At 40.5% G+C, this 24,683-nt stretch overlaps 1 protein-coding gene across 23 annotated transcripts in view; it reads left to right on the top strand.

Annotated features, from left to right (window-relative positions):
- The window catches only part of PDE4DIP (phosphodiesterase 4D interacting protein), a 353,766-nt gene that overhangs the window by 160,341 nt on the left and 168,742 nt on the right, over positions 1-24,683 (top strand). For 16 of the 23 annotated variants that reach the window (XM_087932026.1, XM_087932029.1, XM_087932027.1 and 13 more), the window contains 11 exons: positions 611-724; positions 1,209-1,346; positions 2,021-2,188; positions 2,484-2,678; positions 3,594-3,737; positions 4,350-4,431; positions 4,513-4,604; positions 5,929-6,045; positions 7,983-8,120; positions 8,503-8,615; positions 8,889-9,010. In XM_087932026.1, the coding sequence (XP_087788152.1) occupies positions 611-724; positions 1,209-1,346; positions 2,021-2,188; positions 2,484-2,678; positions 3,594-3,737; positions 4,350-4,431; positions 4,513-4,604; positions 5,929-6,045; positions 7,983-8,120; positions 8,503-8,615; positions 8,889-9,010 (1,423 nt within the window). The remainder of the gene's footprint in view (positions 1-610; positions 725-1,208; positions 1,347-2,020; positions 2,189-2,483; positions 2,679-3,593; positions 3,738-4,349; positions 4,432-4,512; positions 4,605-5,928; positions 6,046-7,982; positions 8,121-8,502; positions 8,616-8,888; positions 9,011-24,683) is intronic. The other 7 variants (XM_087932032.1, XM_087932034.1, XM_087932021.1 and 4 more) reach the window with 3 other exon arrangements.

Raw genomic sequence — 24,683 nt, forward strand, 5'->3', positions numbered from 1 at the left:
AGTCCCATGTCAAAGAGTATTCAGTTTCTTCCTTTTCCTTATTTGTGTTAGTCTATTCATTTCTGCACATTCTAGTATTTTTAATCACATTTTCATCTGTAGAGATCTCTTTTCCATTGTTGTGCAAATACAATTCTAGCTGCAGTTAATATATGTAGAATCAAATATGTATTCCCCTTGTTATACTTATTCAATAAAATGCCCAACAGAAATATTTCTGGTTTTAAATCTATATGTTGCTTTTATCATTTTTGACAACCATATGTGTATTTTTGACCATTTTTTTAATTTTAATTTTTTGCTTTTGGGCATGCCTACCACATATGAAACATAGGAACCACGTATCTGATTACATTTCCAACATTTAGTGGATATCTCCTTAAACATCTTTGACAAACTTGTGGGTGAAAAGTGCCTTCTATAAAACATTTTCTAAAGATTTTCTTTACATGCAGTTGATATTGTTAATTTATAATTTGTATCTCACAATTTCTGCCATTTATCTAATCTGTTGTGTAACCAAAAAGAAACCCCTGATGCTTTCTAATAGAAGAAAATGTATACAAATGTATACATATTGATGATTCTGATATGCATTCTGTTATCCTAGGAATCTAAGGATCTTTTAGAGTATCATCAGAATTTGGACAAAAATTCTACAACTCCTGATAAAATAGTACAGAAATTGCAACAACTAATTAAAGACAAAGATGCTGCCCTGGAGGTACTTGCAGAAGCTTCTAGGAAAATCTTTTGATGGTTTTTTTTTTAATGTTTGGGATAGACTTTGAGGCAGTGTACTACTTTTTTTTGTATGTGGGATATAGGAATAAGATGTCAACTTAATTTTTTTAAGTGTGTTTCTCTAATTTAGAGATATGTAAGTCGGATTCAAAATGGAAAAAGTACTGTTGGGGTATGAACATGTTTACTGTACCTGCCAATGCTGCCTTAAAGAAGCTTCAGCTTGAATGGTACTAGTAGCTGCTTGATCCCAAGAAAATATGTATTTGCAACCTTCTCCTGTCAGTGTCCCCTTGAGCTGAATACGTATTTTCCTTGAGCCACATATGGAAACCCCAGAGAAAGTAAAGCTTATTTAAGAATGCCATGACTTTTGCAGCAAGATCTCAGTCTGAGTCTTTAACTTTTTGCCTCTCATTATTCATGCAATTCTTTCTGGGTGTGTGTGGGGGATTCTCTTGCAGCAAGCCATAGGGGAGAAGTTCTCTGCACTTGAAGACAGAGAACAGGAACTGAACCAGCTTTATTTGTCCATAAAAGAACAAGATTGTGATCTGAAAGGTCTACATCAAGTTATTTCTGGCAACAAAGCTACCATCCAGGTAAATTGCCACCATAAGGGTAGTTGTTCTGGTTACTTTATAGGCCATAGCTTTCTAATAATTAATGAGATTGAAAGTAAAATGCAGTTATTTTTGACAACAGTCTCTTGAGGTGAATCAAAGAAGTTCACACCTAATACTCAATTTTTAGATCAGTTCTACAGTATATAGAACTGATATATAGTATATAGGTATATCTTACCTATGTACAGTATATAGGTAAGTCGGCAGGCCAATAGTTTATCTGTCTTGGCATGCCCATCCTGACTGTGACGTTTTGTAAGATTTCAATACTACATAAAATTCCTTTTTTACTATATGTATAAATTATTTAAGATTGAATAAAACTTTGTAAGTTAGGGAAGTGTTCCTAGTTATTTTGGGCTGAACTGCCATGAATGCCAGCCAATATAGCCAATGGTTGGGGATAGCACAAGTCGCAGTCCAAAATAACTGGGGCATTAAATTCTCTTCTGTTGTAAGAAATAGAATTTCAGCTTGGGTGGGTACAGCATGTTTGCTTCATGGATAAATTTATCCTTTGTCCTAATATGATTAGCTTTAAAACTATAAAAAAGGGGTGGAATTAATACTATTTTGAACTTCAGGAAATTCAGAAACAGATTTGATTTGTCTTATCTTGAGCTATTTGTTATTCATGTTTACCTTAATAGTGTTTAGAGAGCTTGCTAAAAGCCAAGGACCTGGAACTGGAGAAGATGTTAGCAGCCAACCAGAATTTGCAATGGCTGATCAAGAATATAGAAGCAAAATCTCAGAAATGGCAATCTGAACAAGAAAGGATTATCCAGAAGCTTCATGACAGAAACAAAGAAGTAGAGGTAAGACTTGTGGTTCAGCTTGTTAAGAAAGAAGCTGAAGAGAAAGGAATGAACAATGACTTAGAGAACAATGGTTATCTTGAGATTTAGACCACAGTGGCTGGGGTGCGTAAGACATACTACCCCATTTTATTAAGTAGTTTTTGTAGTGGTGCAGATATAGTTTAGGCATTTTGCTATCTTTTTTGAGTATGCCGATGGAGCATTGTTATTAATGTTTTCCAGTTAGGGCAGCAACAAAGCTGTAGGGGATAGAAGGCTGATCTCCTCCAGGCTTATCTTTCTCTTGTCTCAGACCCTTTCAGCAACACTGCTCTGCAATTTGGAGCCTGGACAGAGGGACACCATAGAAGCCCTCCACCTCCACCTTCAGCAAAAAGATCAGATCATAAAAGAATTCCTATGGGAGAAGAGCCAGCAAGTTGTAGACCCAGTAGCTGAGCTTGAGGAGTTACTTCAAGCATGGAACACTAGAGAACAACAAAGTTATGTAAGTGGGATACTGTGAATGAGAAAATCAGTCTTGATTATAGAATCACAGAAGGAAAGGGGGAAAGGAATCTTCCACATGATCTAGTTTAGCTTCCTGCCATTTATCTTCCTCTATTGATGGCCATCCAGCCATCTTTAAACAAGATGGCCACTCTTGTTTGGATCTTAAGAAAACTTATTCATTGGTTGAGGAGCCTGATACAATGAAATCATAATAAAACCAAGAATCTTGTTTCACCATTATTCTATTCCTGGAGTATTCAGCAGAGGTTTCCCAAGTAGTCTTTTGATGGAATGTTCATGGGTCCATAGTTTGTCTGTCATTCTAACAAAATCTATTCTCGCTAAATGGGAATTTGATGTTATTTTATTTACTTTTTATAAAAATGCTTTTTTGTGAAATGAAGATTATTTTTAAAAAAATCTTGGAAAAACAAGGGCTATGCAATACTGCTTTTCTTCTTTTTGTCTACCTGAATGAAGAAGATGGATAGTGTATTTTCATCACCTCTCAAGAAAGGTACTGTGACTATGGTATCCATTCTAACTAAATTCTTTTATGTTGCTGATTTGATTATGAGGCATCGGTTCAAGGCCTTTTCTATTATTGTAATCAAAACATACACTGATATTAAAATAAATATTTTTAGGCATTTTGCAGCTTCTCTTTCATTTTTTGTAAGCTTTTAAATTTTTGTTCTTGATTGCTGACTTTTATTTTCCTAATAATTTTGATTTCTTTTAAATTAGTGATACTCAAAAATATTTTAATATTTTTCTGTGAAATTGCGAACAAATTGTATTTGTCCGGTCAATAAGTATAGGTATATATGTAAATATTATTGAACATTTTTATTGTGTGACCCATTATTAATGCTTGCCTTTCTCTTTCCTGGCCTTGTTGTATAATTAGATATATTCCAAGAAGATTGCACAGGTACTTACAGAGAAGAATTCTGAGCTGCAAATCCTGAATCAGCAACTGATTAGTCAAATTCTTCATCAGAAAATGGAGTTGTCTATTGTTCAGTTTGTACAACAAGAGGGCTCTATTGATGTAAGAGTATTTGGGTTTATGAGATAGCACAGTTAAACAGATGAATATCAGGCAAGCCACAGATGGCAAGAGTCAATAGCAGTAGTTTTGTTATACAGAGGTGAAGCTTGAATTGAAAGGAAAGAATGGCAAGGGCTAAACAAATGGTAATTAAAAATAGAGATCTGTGTCTAAGTAAAAATTTTGGGTACTAGTCAACATTGTTGCCCTTCAGAATGTATGTAGAATAGATGATTTGAGTAGTAATAGGTCCATCTTTGAAAAAGGGGAAATGCTATGTAGGTCTGTCACCTTCAATCAATAAAGGAAGCCTTTCTAGAATAGGCTAATAAGTGGTTGGGTTATGGACAGTGGAAACAGTACATTAATTCTTTGGAAATGGCATGAGCTTATCAAAAATAAAGTACACAAAACCAACTTTACAGGTAGTCCTGATTGTCAGTTCAATGATTGATCAAAGTTACGATTAGGCTGGAAAAAAATGGCTTACAACTGGTTCTTGATGTTAGCAGCACCCTGCAGTCAAATGATCAAAATTTGGCCAGCCCACAGTTACAGCTGCTGCCAACCATTTATCTTTAATAAAACAAGTATGCACATTTTTATTCTAAGGTACCAAGGCAAGAGGATTCTACCATGAATATCCCAGCCATGATTTCTAATAGAGATGATAGTAAATCCAGGAGGGATAAAGGTTGGTCCATAAACAATTTCTGAACAGTCTTATCTATCTGTTATATAATGTTTGTCTAAAATTGCTTTACTTTCTCTTCAGATGATTTGCAAACAACTGCTAGACTTGAGAGGGAGCTTACTAAAGCAAAAGAGGATCTTGAATTGTTGACACAAAAAGAAAGAGAAAGCACGGTAAGTTTGAGGAACCCTGAGATATCTACAGATCACGTTTAACACATAAAAACAATTTACTAGTAGTACAGGTAATCCTCAAGATATGACTGTAATTACAATTGCCCCTTATAGTCACAAGTGGTGATGGCTGTTAAGAGAAATGGTATCACTTAATGGCACTCACATCCTGCTCTCCCTGATGCAGCTGTTAAAATAATACATAGGTGCCTTAGGAGGTGAAGGAGTTTCTGAGAGATCTAGTGCAGTATGGGTGCTGCAGCTTAAGCCCAGGAAGGCCAGAGAAAGAAGCTGTAGCTACCCCAGTCTGGCCCAGCAGCACAATAAAAAGGCCTCTTGCCCAGGAAGCACAAAACACCTGGGAAGGTTCCACAGTGGGGCATGAGGCAGCCATCCCCCCAGAACAAAACACCACAGAAACCTGGGAAATGTGTGACTTTGCGTGGGTGGAGGGGGCTGCTTCTTACTCTTGAGTGTGAATGACTTTGGGAGTATAGCAGTGGCCATACATTTGAAACTAGATCAACTTTCAACTTTATTCGGTTCCACATTTCTAGGAAGTGGCTTTATTCCATACGTTGGCTTTAATATTCCAGAGACATAAATGGTTTTGTTTTTTATGGAGCACTTTCTCCAAGCCAGTTCCTCCTTTTATGAGACCCATAGAACAGTGGAATCTGCAGCTCAATTTTTAGCTTGGTTAAAATAGTGTATAATGCCTAACACCTGTTCTTCCAATCAAAGGAAGATAGCTCTGAACTCTTAAGACCATAGGATCCAAAATCCCATTATAGGAAAGATGATTGTGTTCAGAGTTTTGCAGTGATAATTCAGTGCCAGAAAAATAAACACAGATGGCTGATGCTTCATTTAACATCTTTATAAACATAATAAGTGGATTTTACAAACCAGTTGTAGATTTCTCCAACATGGAGCAAACTCAGACAGAAACATGTTGTAAGTAACTTCAGTAGCACACAGAAACAGACATCAGTTTCACTTTAGTTCAGCAGGCAAACAGAGGAGAGAAGCAGTTTCATTTTCAACAGACAGCCTCAGAGCTCAACATAGCTGCAGAGCTTAATATAGAGCCACGCCTAGACTACTTCTAGTTTCAGTTTTCTAGGCTACTTCTAGTTTCAGTTTCCAAACAATTCTCATTGGTTTAGTTGCTATGCCTATTCATTGGCTGACCTTGTTACCATGCTCTATTCCAGTTCATGAATATACTCTGACACATTGTGCCAAATGTTGGTCTATCAAAGGATTTGGGGATTACTGAGTACATTATCTTCATTTGTTTTCTCCCATCTCAACCCCATAGTTGAAACTCTCTACTCTTCAGTCTGTGGTAGCTTCCCAAGAGGAGGAGCTTCAAGTTCAATCCTCTGATATTGAATCTCTTACTAGAAGTACCCAGATCAAAGAAGAACTAATTAAGGTTAGATTGCGTACAAAAATATTTTCAGTTTTGTCTTCCTGCAGATTTTACAGTGTTTGTAGTAGTGAGCAAATTGCATTGATTTCCTGTTTCTCCGTCTTTGTTCCAGAAAGTAGAAAATTTACATTTTAATATTAATATATAGTTATAAACAGTATGATTTTAATACACCGCTCAAAAAAATAAAAGGAATACTTAAAACAACACAATGTAACTCCAAGTCAATCACATTTCTGTGAAATCAAATTGTCCACTTAGGTTGCAACACTGATTGACAATCAATTTCACATGCTGTTGCGCAAATGGAATACACAACAGCTGGAAAGCATAGGCAGTTAGCAAGACATCCCCAATAAAGGAGTGGTTCTGCAGGTGGTGACCACAGACCACTTCTCAGTTCCTAGGCTTTCTGGCTGATGGTTTGGTCACTTTTGAATGCTGGCGGTGTTTTCACTCTAGGGGTAGCATGAGACGGAGTCTACAACCCATACAAGTGGCTCAGGTAGTGCAGCTCATCCAGGATGGCACATCAATGTGAGCTGTGGCAAGAAGGTTTGCTGTGTCTGTCAGCGTAGTGTCCAGAGTATGGAGGCACTACCAGGAGACAGGCCAGTACATCAGGAGACGTGGAGGAGGCTGTAGGAGGGCAACAACCCAGCATCAGGACTGCTACCTCCGCCTTTGTGCAAGGAGGGACAGGAGGAGCACTGCCAGAGCCCTGCAAAATGACCTCCAGTGGGCCACAAATGTTCATGTGGCTGCTGAAACGGTCAGAAACAAACTCCATGAGGGTGGTATGAGGGCCCGACGTCCACAGGTGGGGGTTGTGCTTACAGGCCAACACTGTGCAGGACGTTTGGCATTTGCCAGAGAACACCAGGACTGGCAAATTCGCCACTGGCACCCTGTGCTCTTCACAGTTGAAAGCAGGTTCACACTGAGCACATGTGACAGATGAGACAGGGTCTGGAGACGCCGTGGAGAACGTTCTGCTTCCTGCAACATCCTCCAGCATGACCGGTTTGGCAGTGGGTCAGTAATGGTGTGGGGTGGCATTTCTTTAGGGGGCCGCACAGCCCTCCATGTGCTCGCCAGAGGTAGCCTGACTGCCATTCAGTATCAAGATGAGATCCTCAGACCGCTTGTGAGGTGGTGCGGTTGGCCCTGGGTTCCTCCTAATGCAAGACAATGCTAGACCTCATGTGGCTGGAGTGTGTCAGCAGTTCCTGCAAGACAAAGGCATTGATGCTATGGACTGGCCCTCCCGTTCCCCAGACCTGAACCCAATTAAGCACATCTGGGACATCATGTCTCGCTCCATCCAGCAACGCCATGTTGCACCACAGACTGTCCAAGAGTTGGGGGGATGCTTTAGTCCAGGTGTGGGAGGAGGTCCCTCAGGAGACCATCCGCCACCTCATCAGGAGCATGCCCAGGTGTTGTAGGGAGGTCATACAGGCACGTGGAGGCCACACACACTACTGAGCCTCATTTTGACTTGTTTTTAGGACATTACATCAAAGTTGGGTCAGCCTGTAGTGTTTTTTTCCACTTTAATTTTGAATGTAACTCCAAATTCAGACCTCCATGGGTTGCTAAATTTGATTTCCATTGATAATTTTTGTGTGATTTTGTTGTCAGCACATTCAACTATGTAATGAACAAAGTATTTAATAAGAATATTTCATTCATTCAGATCTAGGATGTCTTATTTTTGTATTCCCTTTATTTTTTTGAGCAGTGTATAAACCAGACCTGTTTGTTTTGTCTTTAATCCCAGACCTGTGCTAGACTTTTAATTTGAAAGCTTTTTCTTTGAAAATTAATAATATCATTAAAGTTTTGAGCAATGTTGTTTTCCTCTGTCAAGATGCAATACTAATACTGTACCGAGTTTCTTTCTTAATTCTCCAGGACATATTCTTGTTCTTTTTCAGGACTTGCAGATGCAATTGATTGACCCTGAAGAAATACCAGCAATTGAACGACTTACTCAAGAAGTTTTGATGCTTCAGGAAAAGGTAGCAAAAATGGAAGCACAGGGACAGGAAGCCATAAGAGACAAGAGGCAGCAGGTAGGTGTCATATGAGGAATTCAAGCCAGCATGACTTAAGCTTCTGTCCTGCCTTTGTTCAAAGGAAATGGGATTCTGTATATTGTGTTATTATTTTTATGGTATTGCTGAGATACATTGAGAGCTACTTTGGTATACATCAGGCTAGAGATTATGAATTATTCCTATCTTAAGCACAAAGTCAGCTGGATGACTCTGGGCCAGTCCCTCTCTCATTCCCAGGAGGAAAGCCACAGTAAACCATTTTCAAAAACCTGACAAGAAAACTGCAGGAACTAGTTCAGGCAGTCACCAAAAGCCAATAGGGGACTTGTAGAAAACATAAATGTAAGCAATAAAATCTACATTTATTGCCAATTGAAGTGGACTGTTTATGTTGCAGCTACTGGTGATGTTGGAGGGCTTAGTAGCAGAGAAGAAGCAGCTGAATGAAACTCTGAAAGTAGAAAAGCAACTGTATTGCAATTTGGTGAAGTTTCATGCTCACCCTGGCAGGTGAGGAAGATAATTGATTCCTATTTTCTAGTTGCAAAAAAAGATTGGCATATATTTTCCTATTACTCATTGCATATTTAAAAAAGATTATTGATTGACAGTGCTGAAAAGGATTGGGGTGGGAAGTCTGTTTGTATGCCTATAATTTTCCAATCTTCATGTCAGTACAATAGTGACATTGTTACAAATTGTAGGATCCATATTGTGTTCAGAACAAGTTGGTACACCTTGTCCTAATCTCATTTCTTTTGTGCTTTGCCTCACCAACTCTAGACAAGAACAGATCCTTCAAGTAGAACTGGAGAAGATCCAGGCACTTCATGGACAACTAGAAAGGGTCCTTGGAAAAAGCCAGGAGCGCCTGAGCAGGCTGGAATCATTGGACAGCATAGGAGGTGGGGAACAACAACATGTGACAATCCTACCCAAGCATGCCTGCTGAGCTCTGGCCTTCCCACTACCCCTGGCGCAGAACAGAAGCTGAACTAACAGAGCAAGCTTGTTTTGACATTGAAGGGGTTGATTAGTACTTGCTGGAAATGGCATTTTTACAAGCTTATGTGGGCATCATTCACATTCCTAATATGGGCCTCTCAAGAGAATGTAATTTTTTTTTTACAGTTTCTTATTCCTTTCTAGTTGTGCCCAATTTCATTCTCCCCTCCCTTGAATTTGGCTAAATAAAGATTACTCCTTTCCCCATTTGAAATTAATTGTTATGTGCCATATTTTGTGTGCATACATTATAGAGATGTGGAGAGTAGGAAAAAGATTTTTTTTTAATTTGCTGCATTTGTTTAATTGTTTTGTTTTTATTTTTCCCATGCTTTTGTGTAAAAACTTCTTAAAAGTCTAGAATTTTAGGTCATCTTAAAATTACGATGAGAGTATTGTGAAGAAATTCCACACAAACTTGGCCACAGCAGAAACAGAATATTTCATGTTTTTAGTTGTATTTTGTGGAAACTTGCAAAAGAACAATATATGTTTTATTTTATTGGTTCTCCTTGCATAAAGTGGAAGCTTTGGTTTTCTTGCCAAAAAAAGGTCTACTCTCAAATGTCAAAGTTATTGGGGTTACTTACCTAAGTTGGGGTGGATCCACATTCATTCCAACCACTTTCAGAATTTTTCTTAGGTCTTTAAAATAGTCTTTAAAATAAAATAAATTTGATTTTTTTTTGTGTTGATTTACATAATCTTCCCTTTCTTCCTAAAGTCCCTAATGTAAAAAAATATAGACCATCATTGAAATTTTAAATGATAAACATATTCTACATTGTATTATATTTAGATAATACAGGTTTAATGTTGATAACTTACGTTGGAAAGGAATGCTATCACATACATGTTTTCTCCAGGAAACAATAAGGTAATATCACCAAAATCATTAGAAATTCCTCATGATTTTGAATATTGTTACATACAGTTTTCAAAAATCACATTAGTGTTTCAATATTTTGTTTTGAATAAGAGCATTTTTCAGTCATGTATTAGTTTATATTAGAGTATGTTGTTTAAAAATGTGTTATTTCACATAAAACTTATTTGCTACTGAATTTCATTAAAACTTTGTATATTTTCTGGTACATAAAGGGTATCAGAGTAAACAAATAACATCAAAGTTTGCATCTAACATGAGATGTGTCAGTATAATTATTCCGTCTTCCCTCGTTCAATCAGTTCAAGTAAAGGAATATTAGGATCAGAAAGATATTCATTAAATCATTATGATTGATTTAGTCCACTTGATGAAAATCTTTTTCCTTCACAAATTTTAGAATACCGAAATCTGATAACAAGAAAAATATGCAAGGACAATCAATAAACCACCATCACTTTCCCCAGGTATATGAAATGGAAAGTGGTTTTTTCTGGGCAGAGATTCACAGTCTCAATTAGAAAGATCTACTGTTTTCTCCCAGCTCTCCAAGGAGTGCACTTACAATGGGATAATGGGGGACATTTGTTACTAACTTTGAAATGGCATAAGGTATTTTCAATATGCAGTGACATTATGTTCTCTGAAACACTCTGCTTTCAGGCATGCAATCTAATTGTAAGTTGATTGATTTGGCCAGACTTGTGACACCTTTGTTGCTTGTTGGTATAAATTTTTAATATGAAATTCACTAACGTGTGATGGGGATGATCAGTGATTTGGCTTTGAAAGAGGACAAGGCCTACAACTTTAAAGGTGATCATTAGAAAATCCATAAGTAATATGCCTCAGGAGCATGGGATGATGGCCTCTGATTTGCTCTGCTTATGAAAGCACCTGGTTGGCCACGCCCAAGACAGACATTTTGATGTAATCCTGTAAAGGACAATGATTTTATTAGTATTATTCATGAAGGCATACCAGCTCACTAGCAGGTCTTTATGCATACGAAAATATTCCAAAACCTTTAAAGTGCTGTAATAAGAAAATTCCCTGATAAATTACTGAAGGCTGATGAAATTACTGAAGGCAGAGAAAAATAGTCATTGTTTCAAACCAGAAGGCCTACTTAGATGGAAAGACTTTTGCCATTCCGTTGTTTCAGTTATTTATGCAACCATGCATGCTCATCTCTGACCTACATCTATCTGCAAGCATGATATTTGGTTGGAATTAGGTCAAATAACTTAAATTTACCATTTTTTCTACCCAGTTTATCCTCTGGCATGCTATTCGAAATGGAAGGGAAATTTTCACTGTCAAATGAAACAGGCATTGGGGTGGGAGATGCGGATTATTGGTTCCAGACTGCCAAATGACAGAGTGAAATCTGGTCTCTAGTTAACTGCATTCTCAAGAGATGTTATATGTGTGCTTAATGTGCTTGCTCTTTTACATATGCATTTATGTGATTCCTAGTAATACAAACTTGGTCAAAACTATACAGACATAAATTACTTTATAAATTTAGGCAGATTCTGGGGTTGGGGGTCTTATTGTACACGACCAAATAATTCTCTCTGAAATGCAGGGAGGGTTTTTTTTTCATTTTCATATTTCCTTTTATTTATTTCTACTTGATTTGTATCTATCTACTCAAAAGGATTTCTGGTGTCATGGTTCCCTCCAACTTCTGTGAACTAGGATATAGAATAAGAGGATTGGAAGAGACTATGGAGGATTTCTAGTCCAATCCCCATCTTGAGTAAGATACTTTATACCATCCCAGACAAATTGTTGTCTAATATCTTCTTGAAAATCCCCAGTGATGGAATACCCACAATTTCTAAAGAAAAGCAATTCCATTGATTAATTGTTCTCTCAGGAAATTTCTCCTTATTTCAAGCTTGGTTTTCTTTTTAATGATCTTCTACCCATTATACGTCTTCTCCTGCCCTAAGAAGTTTTGCAGAATAGTTCAACCCTTTGTGAGAGCTTGTCAAATACTGGAAACCTGCTGTCTTATCACCTCTAGTCCTTCTCTTCATATATCAAATATCTCCTCAAATATCTTATTTAACAGATTTAACAGATTAATAGAGTTGGAAGGGACCTTGTAGTTCATCTAGTCCAACCCCCCCGTCCAAGCAAGAGACCCTACCATTTCTGACAAATGGCAATCCAATCTCTTTTTGAAAGTCTCAAATGAAGCTCCCACAACTTCCAAAGGCAAGCTGATCCATTGGTTGATTGTTCTCACTCTCAGAAAATTTGTCCTTTCCAGGTCAAATCTCTCCTTGTTCAGTTCCCATCCATTATTGCTTGTCTGGCCTTCGGGTGCTTTGAAAATAGTGTGACCCCCTTCTCTCTGTGGCAGCCCCTCATATATTAGAACATTGTTATCATGTTTCCCTGGTCCCTCTCTTCACTAGACTTAGCCATGCCCAGTTCCTGTAACTGTTCTTCATATGTTTTAGTCTCCAATCCCCTAATCATCCTGGTTGCTCTTCTCTGTACTTTTTCTAGAGTCTCAACATCTTTTTATAGTGTGGTGACCAAAACTGGATGCAGTACTCTAGATGTGGTCTTACTAAGGCTTTATAGAGTAGTATTAGTACTTCACTTGATCTTGATTGTATCCCTCTGTTGATGCAACTTAGGAATGCCACATGATACGTAGGACTAGTGGCCTTTCCATTCCTGGGGCTACAATGAATGTGAACTATGGTTCCCTAGTCTTATTTTCAATGGTTCTTTAGCAAACCTGTCTGGCTCCCCCGCTATATCTAGTTGGCAAAAAGCGATGGGATTTTCCAATTTTTTCAGTTGGATTCCCAATTTCTCTGCTAGGGAGGGGTTGATTAGGCAACAGGTGCATCCCAAATTCCAGCAGCAACTTCCTCCCCCTTCCCTCGGCTGGGGATAAAGAGTCTTAGAGGTAGAGTGATTGGTTCAATTAGGTCGCTTACCAGCGGGTCATCTTCTGGATTGCTTTGGGACTGGCTCCGGTCTCCTCGGAGCACTGGGTATTCTTCCTCTGGGTTGGGGGGGTGGGCACCAGAAGCTCACAGCTTCTCAGCTTCTCAGACCAGTTTCCTTTCCTCAGGGGTTGGATGTTCCAGGTTTTCCCCCTGATGGGTAGTCTGGCTTTCTGGTAGGGGTTTTCAAATGGCATTCTGCTGTGTGGTGTCCTTCCTTTCCACACTTAAAGCAACCAGATGGTCTTGGGGTCATGGTGGTTTGGGGTTTGAAAAATTCTCGCTTTCCCTGGGGTGGGGATCTTCTCCAAAGTTTGCCACTGTGGTACTTTTTACGGGTCATGTCTATCTCTGCCTCCTCTGCCATCAGGTAACATTCATGCAAGAGGTTTGGGGCCCCACGGGCCAGGCAGGCAGCGTACAGGTCATCATTGAGTCCATCTTTGAACCAACAGACTAGGATATCTTCTGGCCAATCGACTCAGCCGGCCAGGTCACAACATTCCTTGGTGTACTCAGCTACCAGGCGACGGCCTTGCTTTACGACTCTGATGCAGTTGTGGGTTTTTCTATTGGTGAGGGGGTCTTTGAAGCAGTGGTATAGGACTGTCATGAATCAATCGAGGTTCCTCAGTTCTGGGGCATTGACATCACGTTGATGTTGTGGAGGGGCCAGGGTGATGACTCACACACGGGGCCCTTGGGTCGGGAAATTCCGCCTGTATTCTTGCATGTAGGTGAGGACTTGCATCAGGAAACATCCCAGTTTCTGGGGGTCTCCATCGAATTTTACCCCCAAGGGCGGGACCTTTCTCTGCAGTTGTATGTCTCTGGTTTAGCCAGGGTTAATCTCCTGCTCTGGGGCAGTAAAGGGTTGGGTACCTGGTATGGCTGCTAGTTCTTTGGCTTGTTCCACTGCCCGATCATTCTCAGCTGGATCAGGGGTGATGGCTTGGGCTCTCTCAATTTCTGGTTCCCTCGCTCTCCTACATTGTCTTCCTGGTGCATCCCTCACATTGAGTTCTCCAGGGCTTCCTTCACGAGGAGATTTATATACTGTTTCAGTAGGTCATCTGCCGGTGGTTCCTTGACCCATTCTTCCTGATCAGATAGGGTCTCCAGCTCCAATTTCTACCTGGGTTTACAGTTACTCCGGGTGAGTGTTACTCCCTTGGTCCTTCCATCCCAGCTGTCTCTCTTTCCTATGCCTATAGACCACCGGGGCTTTGTGCAGGCAGCTTCACTGTCTTTGATGGGGTACACCGAGTCAGTGTCTGGCTGGGTAGTTGTTGACGTTTCTCCCCAGTATTTGGCTTCCCCTTGCTGTATTCAGACATTTTTGCAGGGTTCCCTCGGTAGAGTGAAGGGTTTTTTTTAAAAAAAAAAATTCTTATCCAGGATGACCTCTATTGCAGTCAGCAACTGGACTTTTCCCCTTCAACCGAAAATAATAAACTTCTGAAAACTAGATGGAGTTAAAAGGAATCCTTTATTGAAATGGAGTGATTCCAGCACCATTCAAAGCAGAGTCTAAATGCTCCCAGGCATGCAGTAATAGATAAGGGGAGTTAGGACCCCTCCCCTTCTCTAGATGTGTATTTAGTCAAACAAAGAACCAACATGTTAATTCCCCCCCTCCCCTTCTCTGAGAAGGTATCTTTTGAAGAATTCCCAGGGAGTATCTTCTGGAGCTGGAATTTTTATGGCCCCTTCTCCGCTTGCTGTCTCTTCAAGAGGTGACAAGTTTCTGGACATCTAGCTTCAATCCTCCAGTTGTATATCATGTGTAGGTTATACAGATTCAATATAAGATTTAATATTTTCAGGTTACATCAAAAGGATTACTTGTACCAACTTTCCCCCCACTTCTTCCATTGAAGAATGGCAGATACAGATACTCTTCTCTTGTTTTTTTTTTGACACTACCAATTACCAATTATTTTTGATACTACCAATGCTTTTCGTTGATTACAGCTCAGCTTTTAATACCATCATTCCAAGATATACTGATTAAGAAGTTGCTAGAAATGGGCCTCTCCTCTCACATCTGCTGTTGGATAAAGGACTTTCTTACTAATAGACCCCAAACTGTTAGGATTGGCAGCTATTTTTCCTCCACTCTTGCTCTCAGCACTGGCTCTCCACAGGATTGTATGCTGAGCCCCCTTTTGTATTCACTCTACACCTACGATTGCATTTCCTCTTGTCCCACTAACTCTATAATAAAATTTGCAGACAACACCACGTTGGTGGGACTCATATCAGAAGAAGACGAGGCGGCCTATAGGTCAGAGGTTCTCAGACTGGTCTTGTGGTGCAAGCATCATAACCTTGCCCTGAACATCAAAAAGACCAAAGAATTGATTATAGACTTCAGAAGATGCAAAGCAGAGCCTCTCCCACTATATATCAATGGAGACTGTATGGAAAGAGTTCATAGTTTTAAATTTCTAGGAACTCATATTTCTTACTTGGTCAGTCCACACTATGGCCTCTGCAAAGAAGGCCCAACAGTGCCTGCACTTTCTGAGGCTGCCGAAAAAGAGTGGTCTGGGTGAGAAGTTGCTGGTTACTTTTACCGTTCTACCATCAAGAGCGTTTTGGCATACTGTGTAACGGTGTGGTATGCTGGATGCTCTGTAGTGGATAAGAAGATGCTCCAGAGAGTTATAAACATAGCACAAAAAATCATCGGTTGCTCTCTTTCTTCTTTGGAAGAGATTGCGAAGACCAGACTCCTCTCTAGAGCACTAAAAATCTCCACAGATCATTCTCATCTTGGACATTCATATTTTGAAATGTTACCATCAGGGAGGCGTTATAGATGTCTTAAAATGAGGACTAATAGATTGAGAAACAGTTTCTTTTCCAAGGCAATAATTGTCTTAAATCAAAAAGTGTGATTGTGATGTGGTGTTTAGGACACAATGCTGGAATAGCTTTCAAATTTCATTGGATTTGTAGAATGCAATGACAATAAAGGTATTCTATTCTATTCTATTATATCCAACAGATGTTCAACAGATGCCTCTCTCTTTTAGTTGTCACACTCTATATTACAAAGTCGTTGTCCATTTTTCTTTAACAATTAACCACAGTTTCAAAATTTCCAAGTCTCTATTTAATTTTGCAAACTATGTAACACCAAAAAATTAATACTCTACAAAGTTTCTCTTACATATCTCTTCTTTTTGCCCCTTCCAGCTTTATTAAGTTTTTATTATTTCTTGGTTTCCTTTTCACAAGTTCTTTTGCTGTCCAGCATCCTCACCACTACTGTTAAAACTTTTGCAGCTCTCACCTCTCACTAGGTACCACGGCTCTGATCTCTTATTTGTGGTCCCTTCTGCCACTTCACTCAAAAAGCCTAGGGGAAAAAACTCAAATTTAGATCACTGCTAGTTAACCGCTTGCTCCATCCAGCCGTCAGATCATCTCGGTGGCCATCACTGGTCACCTTCTTCCAGTCCGCTCAGATCCTGATTTTTCCTGCCAATCGCTGTCAGCCACCACTTGCAAACGGTCTGCCGGATGCCCCACTCCTTCAGCTGTCCCTCCAGGACTTCTGTCAGCTCCAGCAAGCTCCATTGGCACAAGAAAAGTGGCTTGCGAAACAGAATGCTCACACCGCCGCTCTCTCTGACAGCTGGCCCTGCCCCCGCCATCTCGAGGGATATTATTGAGGCTTCCAGGCTCTTGTCCACTTGGGTTAATCTCTGATCCATTTCCTCCACTTTTTTTCTCAGTTTTTCCTGATTTTTCCTCTACTTTTTAAATTTGTTTCTTTATTCTTTATCATTATTTGTTGGATATTTTCCACTTTGTCATCCATTTTCTGTATTCTTTCATGTAATTTGGTGATTGACTCCTGTACTGATTGAAACATTGCTTTTGTTTCTGCCTGCATTGTGTTTCTTTCCTGCAATAAAAAATTGTCCAAGGATCTCTGGCTTGCCGGACTTGGGGCAGCCAATGGTGCTGCTGAAGAGGGAGCTGAAGTAGTTTTCTTCATCTGTCAGTATTAACAAATAAAATAGACAATAGATTCACACTCCCACGTATTACACTATTCCCTCCCAGTTGTCTCCCAACTTCAATAAACTTTTTATGGCCAAACTATCACTATTAGATTCCTCTGTCCCTCTTTTTATCACTTCCATCCAAACAGCCTATAAGATATCAATTCAAAAATACTTTTAAATATAGTTTTTCACCCTTCTTCTCTTCTTTTTTATAACAATGTTATATAGAAATATGAATACAAATTAGTTTCCTAAAGTCCACCGAGTCCAAGATATGTCTCTCACAGGTTTTATAAGGCAAACCAAAATATCTCTCACACGTTGTCTTTGATTCTTCTTCATTTCCTCATTGGTAAGTAGGCTGTCAAAGTTTGTTTGTAATCCACTTAGGCCCACAAATGTCCCCAACAATCTTTCACAAAACGTCCCAGGAGTTCTTGTAGAATTATTTTAGTCTCTTTTCTTCTCCTCCTCCAGTTATAATTTCAAAAATTAATCATGTTCCATCAAAATAAGTTATAATCCAGACCGATTTGGCAAGTCTTTGTATTTTCCCAACTTCTAAGTTTTAAAAGTCTCAAAGGGAAGCAGGAAAAACAAAAGAAGGAGAAAAGAAATCCAAAGGTTATTCAAAATGTTCCCAGCTGCAGCCTGCTTACTTGGTAGAGCCTGGTAGAGCCAGAGAGCTGCTAATTTTGCACATAGTTCTTCCACTCTCTGCTCCAGCCTTCCAGACTAAACAAGTTGCAGATGTCAAAAGAATGTTCTTCACTGTAATCCACATCCCAAGGTCATATCTATTCACAAGTCCTTTCATTGTAAACACTTTCTCTGCCAGCAAGTACCAATAGATAGCACACTTGTTCTGTTTCCTCTAATTTCGTCCCTTACTTTTAAAGCTTAAAGTTTCCCTTTTTACAATCAAAAGTTTCAGAATTTGTTTAAAAAAGAAGACAACAGAAATTCACCCCAACTAATGCCTCAATCCCTTCTTTCTATCTCTTCCACATTTCTTGTAGCGAAATACTAAATTCTTCTATGTTTCTTTTATTAATGACTGAGTGCCTTTTTGGCGCCAAATCCGGAGGTGGAAGGTTTAAATCCCACCTCCTATTCTTTAGTCTCACTCTCAATTGAATCCAATTTTAAGGGAGAGCCAAGTCTTTTCAGAGATCAGAAAAATCTCACCTAGAACAAGCACACCACTCAACAATCTTCTTTTTTAACTGTCTGGTCTGGCTGCCACAGCTTTCTGACAGCTTGTAATGGTTGTCTATCATTCCTCACCAGTCCGAGAGGTTTTTCTCCATTCCCACAGAGATTTGCGGTCTCTCTGTGGTTCACAGAGTGTCCTCTTCTTCATCAGCTCCTACAGGGTTGGCTAGGATCTCTATGGACCCCTGGGCAGGGGGATTTTGTTATTTTCCACAGAGCCCTGTGGATTCCATTGTTTCACTGCGGCACTAGCCACACCTCCCCATCTTTAGCAAGTTTCTGATGAAGAGTGCAATCTGGGCAAAAGATGGGATAAACTGGTATTAAAAATTGGCAAAACCTAGGAAACTCTGCAATTGCTTTCTGGTTTAAGGTGGAGCCCAGTCCAGCAGTGCCTGGACCTTCTGGACCTCCTTTGTGTGAGCTACAGTAACCCAAATAGTCTATTTTGCTCTGGTAAAACCTCACACTTGGAAAGTTTGACATATAATTTAGTGGCTCATAGTTTTTTAAGTACAGTCCTCACCAGCTTCACATGCTTCACCTTTGTTTCAGTGTAAAATATCATTTAAATAAATGTCATCATTTATTAATTGCATAAACATTGCAAGATCCTCCTGGAGGCCAAAAGGGAAGTGTTTGAACTGGAAGCATCCCAAAGGGCAGTTGAAAGAGGTTTTCCATTTGTCTCCCTCCCTGATCCCCACACACAACTCCAGCTTAATGAATATTCTACTCTTAGCCAAGTGCTAACATATTCTTCACAGTGGTGGGATTCAATTTGTTTTACTACCGGTTCTGTGGGCGTGGCTTATTTGGTGGGTGTGGCTTGGTGGTCATGTGGCTGAGTGGGCATGGCTTGGTGGTCATGTGGCTGGGTGGGCATGGCTTGGTGGTCATGTGGCTGGGTGGGCGTGCTGGGTGGTCATGTGACTGGGTGGGAGTGGCCAACTTGACATCACTCACATCAAGGGGTGCCTTGCCTGGCCTCTCCTTGCCTCAGAGATACAATTTCCCTCTCTATTTACTACTACTGATCATCCAAAATACACTATTTAATCCTATGTATATATGCCATATGTGTACATACATATTACATGGTATAGTGTGTATAGGCACACAAAAAGATACACTATCTACAGTAGTGTGTATGTACACACGCACACGCACACAACCACGCACAGAGCTCTTCTAAAACTATATACATTCAACCTCACTGCGTTTGGAAAAACACACCCTGAGTCCACTTTCTGCCACACATTTAACTATAACTTCTGTATATTAAAACATTGCACATGCCTTCAGATTTGCTTCCCTAGCCTGCGTATGACCGTTAGACCCAGGAGATGTCATGGATTGAGTAAAATATGGTGAAAATCACTTAACAGCACTCTTGCTTAGCAACCAAAATTTTGGGCTCAATTGTGATCATAAGTGAAGGACTATCTCTGTGTACCTCTGCATGGCAGCCTTGTTCTAATAAACTTTTCTGCCAATTTTCCTCTCTGTTAGAGGCACTGTAAGGTCTGGCAATACGCTTAAGCCAAAAATGAACCAAAACATAGATTTAAATGGAGGCTTGCAAATCAAAGAAAGCAGACTTTTATTCTTTGATTAAAGTGAAAGATCTGGGAAGAAGTTCCTAGTACATCACAAGAGACATGGGAGGAAAATTCTACAAAATACAGAAAAATGCCCTGTACCTTTAAGATTCTTAGAAGTGGAGTAACTGCAATGTAAAACTCTCTAACTCAATTGTTAATAACTCAATTTGTTAATCAATTGACCACAAGGAGGCTATTAACAGCATACTTTAAAGGTGTGGAATGGAGGTTTTTACATTCCCAGAGAGGTAACTTTCATTCCCATGGGGTGAAATGTATCAGTCCAGGAAAACAGATGGATTCAGATTGATTTATATGGGACAATCATGTGTCTTAATAGGAGAGGGGTGTAACTGATTGCAGGCATGTGTTTATAATGGTTTTAGAACAAGTAAAAGGATTAAGGAAATCTTTTTTACAACAGCGAGATAACAAATGCCTATAGAGTAGCTCTCTACTTAATGCTATAGTATATTTTACTATATTTCTTTATTTATTAATGTCCCCTTCAGCACCAAATTAATACAGATTCCAGATGATATAAGGTCTCCTGCTGGAGCAGGGGGTTGGATTAGATGGCCTTCAATGTTCCTTCTAACTCTGCTGTTCTATGATTCTGTAAGGATCTCCTCCTGGAGCAGGGGATTGGACTAGAACAGGGGTCTTCAAACTTGACAGTTTTAAGACTTGTGAACTTCAACTCCCAGAATTCCTCCTCCAGTCATGTTAGCTCAGGAATTCTGGGAGTTGAAGTCTACAAGTCTTAAACTTGCAAACTTTGAAAACCCTTGGACTAGAAGATCCCTTCCAGTTCCAGCCCGAGATTCCTGTCCTATTTCAAAGAGTCTTCTGAAGCTAGGGTTTGTGTCCTTCCTTCTTCTCCTTTTTTTTCTCCCTCCCTCCTTCCTGCTCTCTCTTTCTTTCTCTCCCTTCCTTCTCTATCTATCCTTTCTCTTTCTTTCTCCCTTTTTCTTTCTTTCCCTTTTCTTTCTTGTCTCTTCTCTCGCTCTCTCTCGCTCTCCCTCTCTCTTTCCCTCTCTCTTTCTCTTTCCCTTTCTCTCTTCCCTTCCCTCTCTTCCCATCTCTCTCTCTCTTTCTCTCTCTCCTTCTAAAGCTAGGAAAGGAGACCCACCTGAAACAAACACACACACACAAACTTTCAAACGCCCAGAAGCGTTGCTCCTTATGAGGGTTCTTCCTGGCCAGTCTCCTGGCCAGCATTGCCTGGAAAAGCTGACAGGCAAGGCTTCTGGATCCAGCAAAGGGGCCTCCCCTTTGAGACTTCCAAAGACTTCCTCCCCTCCCACTTTTGGGGAAAGGAAAGGGCTGAGAACTTCAAGTGAGGTGAGTGCTGCAGCGTCATGCCCCCTCCCCCACCGGCAGCTCTGAGCTAGGGAGCAGTGTTCTGAGCAGCTCTGAGCAGGAAAGCAGTTTGGCTTTCCTGACTGCCTGAAATGTTACCTTGCTCCTGCAGCTGGTGGCAGAGGAAAAGGCAAGCCAGCCAGGTCAGAGCTGTTGCCACTCAGCTCCCTGCCAGCCCACATCTCATCCCTTGTCCAGATTCTCCAGCAGTTTCTGGGCTCACCTGCCAAGAGGCGCAGGGACCAGGAAGCATGAGGCTACTTTGCATCGCCCAGGGTAGCCGCCCCTCCCTCATCAAACAAGTGTTTTGGCAGTTGTTGAGGGGGAGCTTCATTTGTTCAACTTCTACCTATCTCACCATTAGGCACCACCCAAAAAAAGGAGGAGGTTAATAGAGCCTAACAAGAAACAAGCAGCGGGGAAGATGCGAGAAGCGAAGCCAGAAAATGAAGCCAAATCCACATTCCCACACCCCTCACCTGCTGCGTGTGCTCGCCCCTCCCCCACCGCTTCACTCCCGCTAACCATTTCCTTGGTTTCCCTTTTTTCCACACAAACTTCCCCCACCAGCGAGCTGTTTAGTAACAGCCTCTTTGGGCAATGAGGAGTATCAAAAGGTGGGAAAAGGTTGCCACGCTCACCCACGCCTGCAAGCACCCTATTGCCTACTCCCATTAGTCCACCATTCTTCTTAAAACCAAGCAATCCTATTCTTCCGTGAAACACATGTGCCCCTCCCTGCCAAGGCTGCATCTCATCCCCTGCCTGGATTCTCCAGCAGCTGCTGGGTCTCGCCTGCTGGGTGGGATGACCAGGAAGCACGAGGCTATTCTGCCTGCATCGCCTGTGGGCCAGCCACCCCTCCCTCGCCAGGCCGAATGTTTTGGCAGAGTGAGGGCTGCCGCTAAAAGAAGCCCATGGGCTGGAAAGTACAGGCGGGGAAGGCTTGACTGCCTTTCGGACGCTGCTTGGGGCTGTCGCCTGCTTGACCACCTCCCCACCTTGGGTCCTGCATCAGCCCACGACAAGGGGACATGCCGCTTCCAGGCCAGCGGATGGGCAAGCAGATGACCCTCAGGGGAAGCATTTTCTCTCAGGCCTCCCACATGGAAGGCCCCACGGAAGCCGAAGCTGGGTCTGAAAGGCAGCCTCGCCTCATCATGCCCCACCCAGGCAGCCCTTTGGCTGATCGCAGCAAACCCAACATGGATCTTCTTTCCCCACCATTAGGGCTCAATCACAGCATTCTCACAGCAGCTGCCTGCACTCGCCCAAAGCGCACAGATCGATGGGTAGGAGAGGAAGGGGCGATGTGGGCAGCATAGCGTCATGCTCTCTGGTTGCCAGCTGAGCCCGGGAACAGTAGGGGGCCCCTCTAAGATCCGGGAATAGGGGGGCTAATGCGACTTGCAGGCTAACCCATGAGCAGCAGGCAGATCAGGGCTGCTCAGTTGGGGCACAGGCACCACATGGGGAAGTCAGGTTAGGCAAGCCACGAGGGCCCAGCGTGCCATATAGGAAGGGAGGAGTGACTGGGCAGGGCGAGCGATGGGTGGGTGACCTGCATGAGTGAGCGAGCGAGCATTGGGTGGGTGGGGCAACTGAGAGAACCTTGTCTACATTTAATAATAAAAGACTCTAGGAACAAGAGATATGAGGACCAGTCTGGTACAGTGATGCAGATGCTGAGTTTGAAACCTTGGTCCCTGTGAGTTCTAGACCTCCCTTTAGTATTAAAGCCACTGGGTGATTTTGAGCTAGTCATTGTCTCTGAGTCCAATTCATCTCACATGATTGTTGTGCAGAAAATAGGAGGTAGAACATTATGTATTTTTGTCAATTTGGCCATCTATCCACCTATCCATCTGTCATCTATAATTTTTTTTATAGTTTCAAAGTTTTGAGGACATGTATTGATACAGTTAGTCCTTGACATATGATGACAATTGAGACCAACATTTCTGTTGCTAAGCAAGACAGTTGTTAGTGAGTTTTGCCCCATTTTACAACCTTTCTTACCACTGTTAAGTGAATCACTGACTGCAGTTGCTAAGTTAGTAATATGGTTGTAAAGTGAATCTGGCTTCCCCTTTAACTTTGCTTGTCAGAAGGTTGCAAAAGATGATCATATGATCCTGGCAATATGAATCATTGCCAATTGATTCTGAATTTTCATCACATGATCATGGGGATACTGCAATGGTCATAAGTCACTTTTTTCAGTGCTACTGTTACTTCAAATAGTCACTAAATAAATGGTTGTTGAAGAATACCTGTACTAGTACAAAAGTGCTACTACAATAATCCTGTCAGATGATTTTTTTTAAATAAATTTTTATTGTACTTTTCCACATTTAAAAAAAACTCATATACAATCTTCGCAACACTGTGACATCGACATTTCCATTTAGGTCAACATTCATAAATACATTAATTTTTATTTCTATTGTCAACAGTTATATCACTAATCCCAGACTGTATAATATTCCATATTTCTTTATCTTGCAGTTCCAATGTGAGTTTGACCATCTCTGCACAATCCATTACTTTCTTTATTATCATACTTTCAGAGGGGGAAGATGAATCTCCTTTACAATGTTTTATCTAATTTCTTTGTTTGAAGTTTTCTGTGAATTATTTGAATCAACATGGAGGAAATCTTCAATGCTGAGAAGGCTTAGATAGAATAAGGCTCAGTTTTAATGCTTTTGGGAAGCCTTAATACTTTGCACATCAGAAAAAACATATAACAGTTTGGAGTAGAGAGAGCAAACTGGAATTTTATTTTTCTTTTGTGGAGAAAGTCCAAAAGGACACTAGCATAAAAGTAAAAAAAAAAACTGAACTGGAATTTATAACTGATAAATATTTGAAAGACAAATTAAACTATTGGAAAATATTTTGAAACACTGGATGTAACTTTGTGAAGGAAAATTGATGTTTGGTGTTAATTTTGGTACTATTTAAAGATCAGCTGAGAACTCTAGCCTTTAAAGCTGGAAGATAGAGTTGTGGGGACACCTACTGGTGATAAAAGGCACTACACAATAGAAGCAAATAGACTAAACACAAGTGAAATTGAGAAGGATAGGAAAGGAGATAAGCAACATCTGGAAAGTCACTCTTGTTGTTTGGAACAGATGATATTTTCTTTTTTGAACTTGTTGAATTTGGTGGATTAGAACACAGATGGCTTTGGGGATTTGTTTGGAAACTGAGTGGATTAACTTTTTTTGCTTTTTTGGCATCTTTTGGTTTCTTCTTTTTTGGATTATTGATTATTGGGTGTTTGGTGGCCATCTTGGATTACCATATTTTTTGACTGAATACTGTAATAAGTGAAAAAAGAAGAGTAGAACAATATTTTTAGATCTTGCTATTAAGGCAATGGGAAAGTTGGTAGGCCTTTTGGATTACAAATACATTTCTGGATGATAAATACTAACTGATAAGAAGACAATTGCTGATTCCAAATAAACTTTTCCTTCTACCACTCCAACAGATTG

The sequence above is a fragment of the Pseudonaja textilis genome, chromosome 3, assembly GCF_049901715.1.
Source record: "Pseudonaja textilis isolate UNSWEBS1 chromosome 3, rPseTex1.2, whole genome shotgun sequence".
Classification (NCBI taxonomy): Eukaryota; Metazoa; Chordata; class Lepidosauria; order Squamata; family Elapidae; genus Pseudonaja; species Pseudonaja textilis.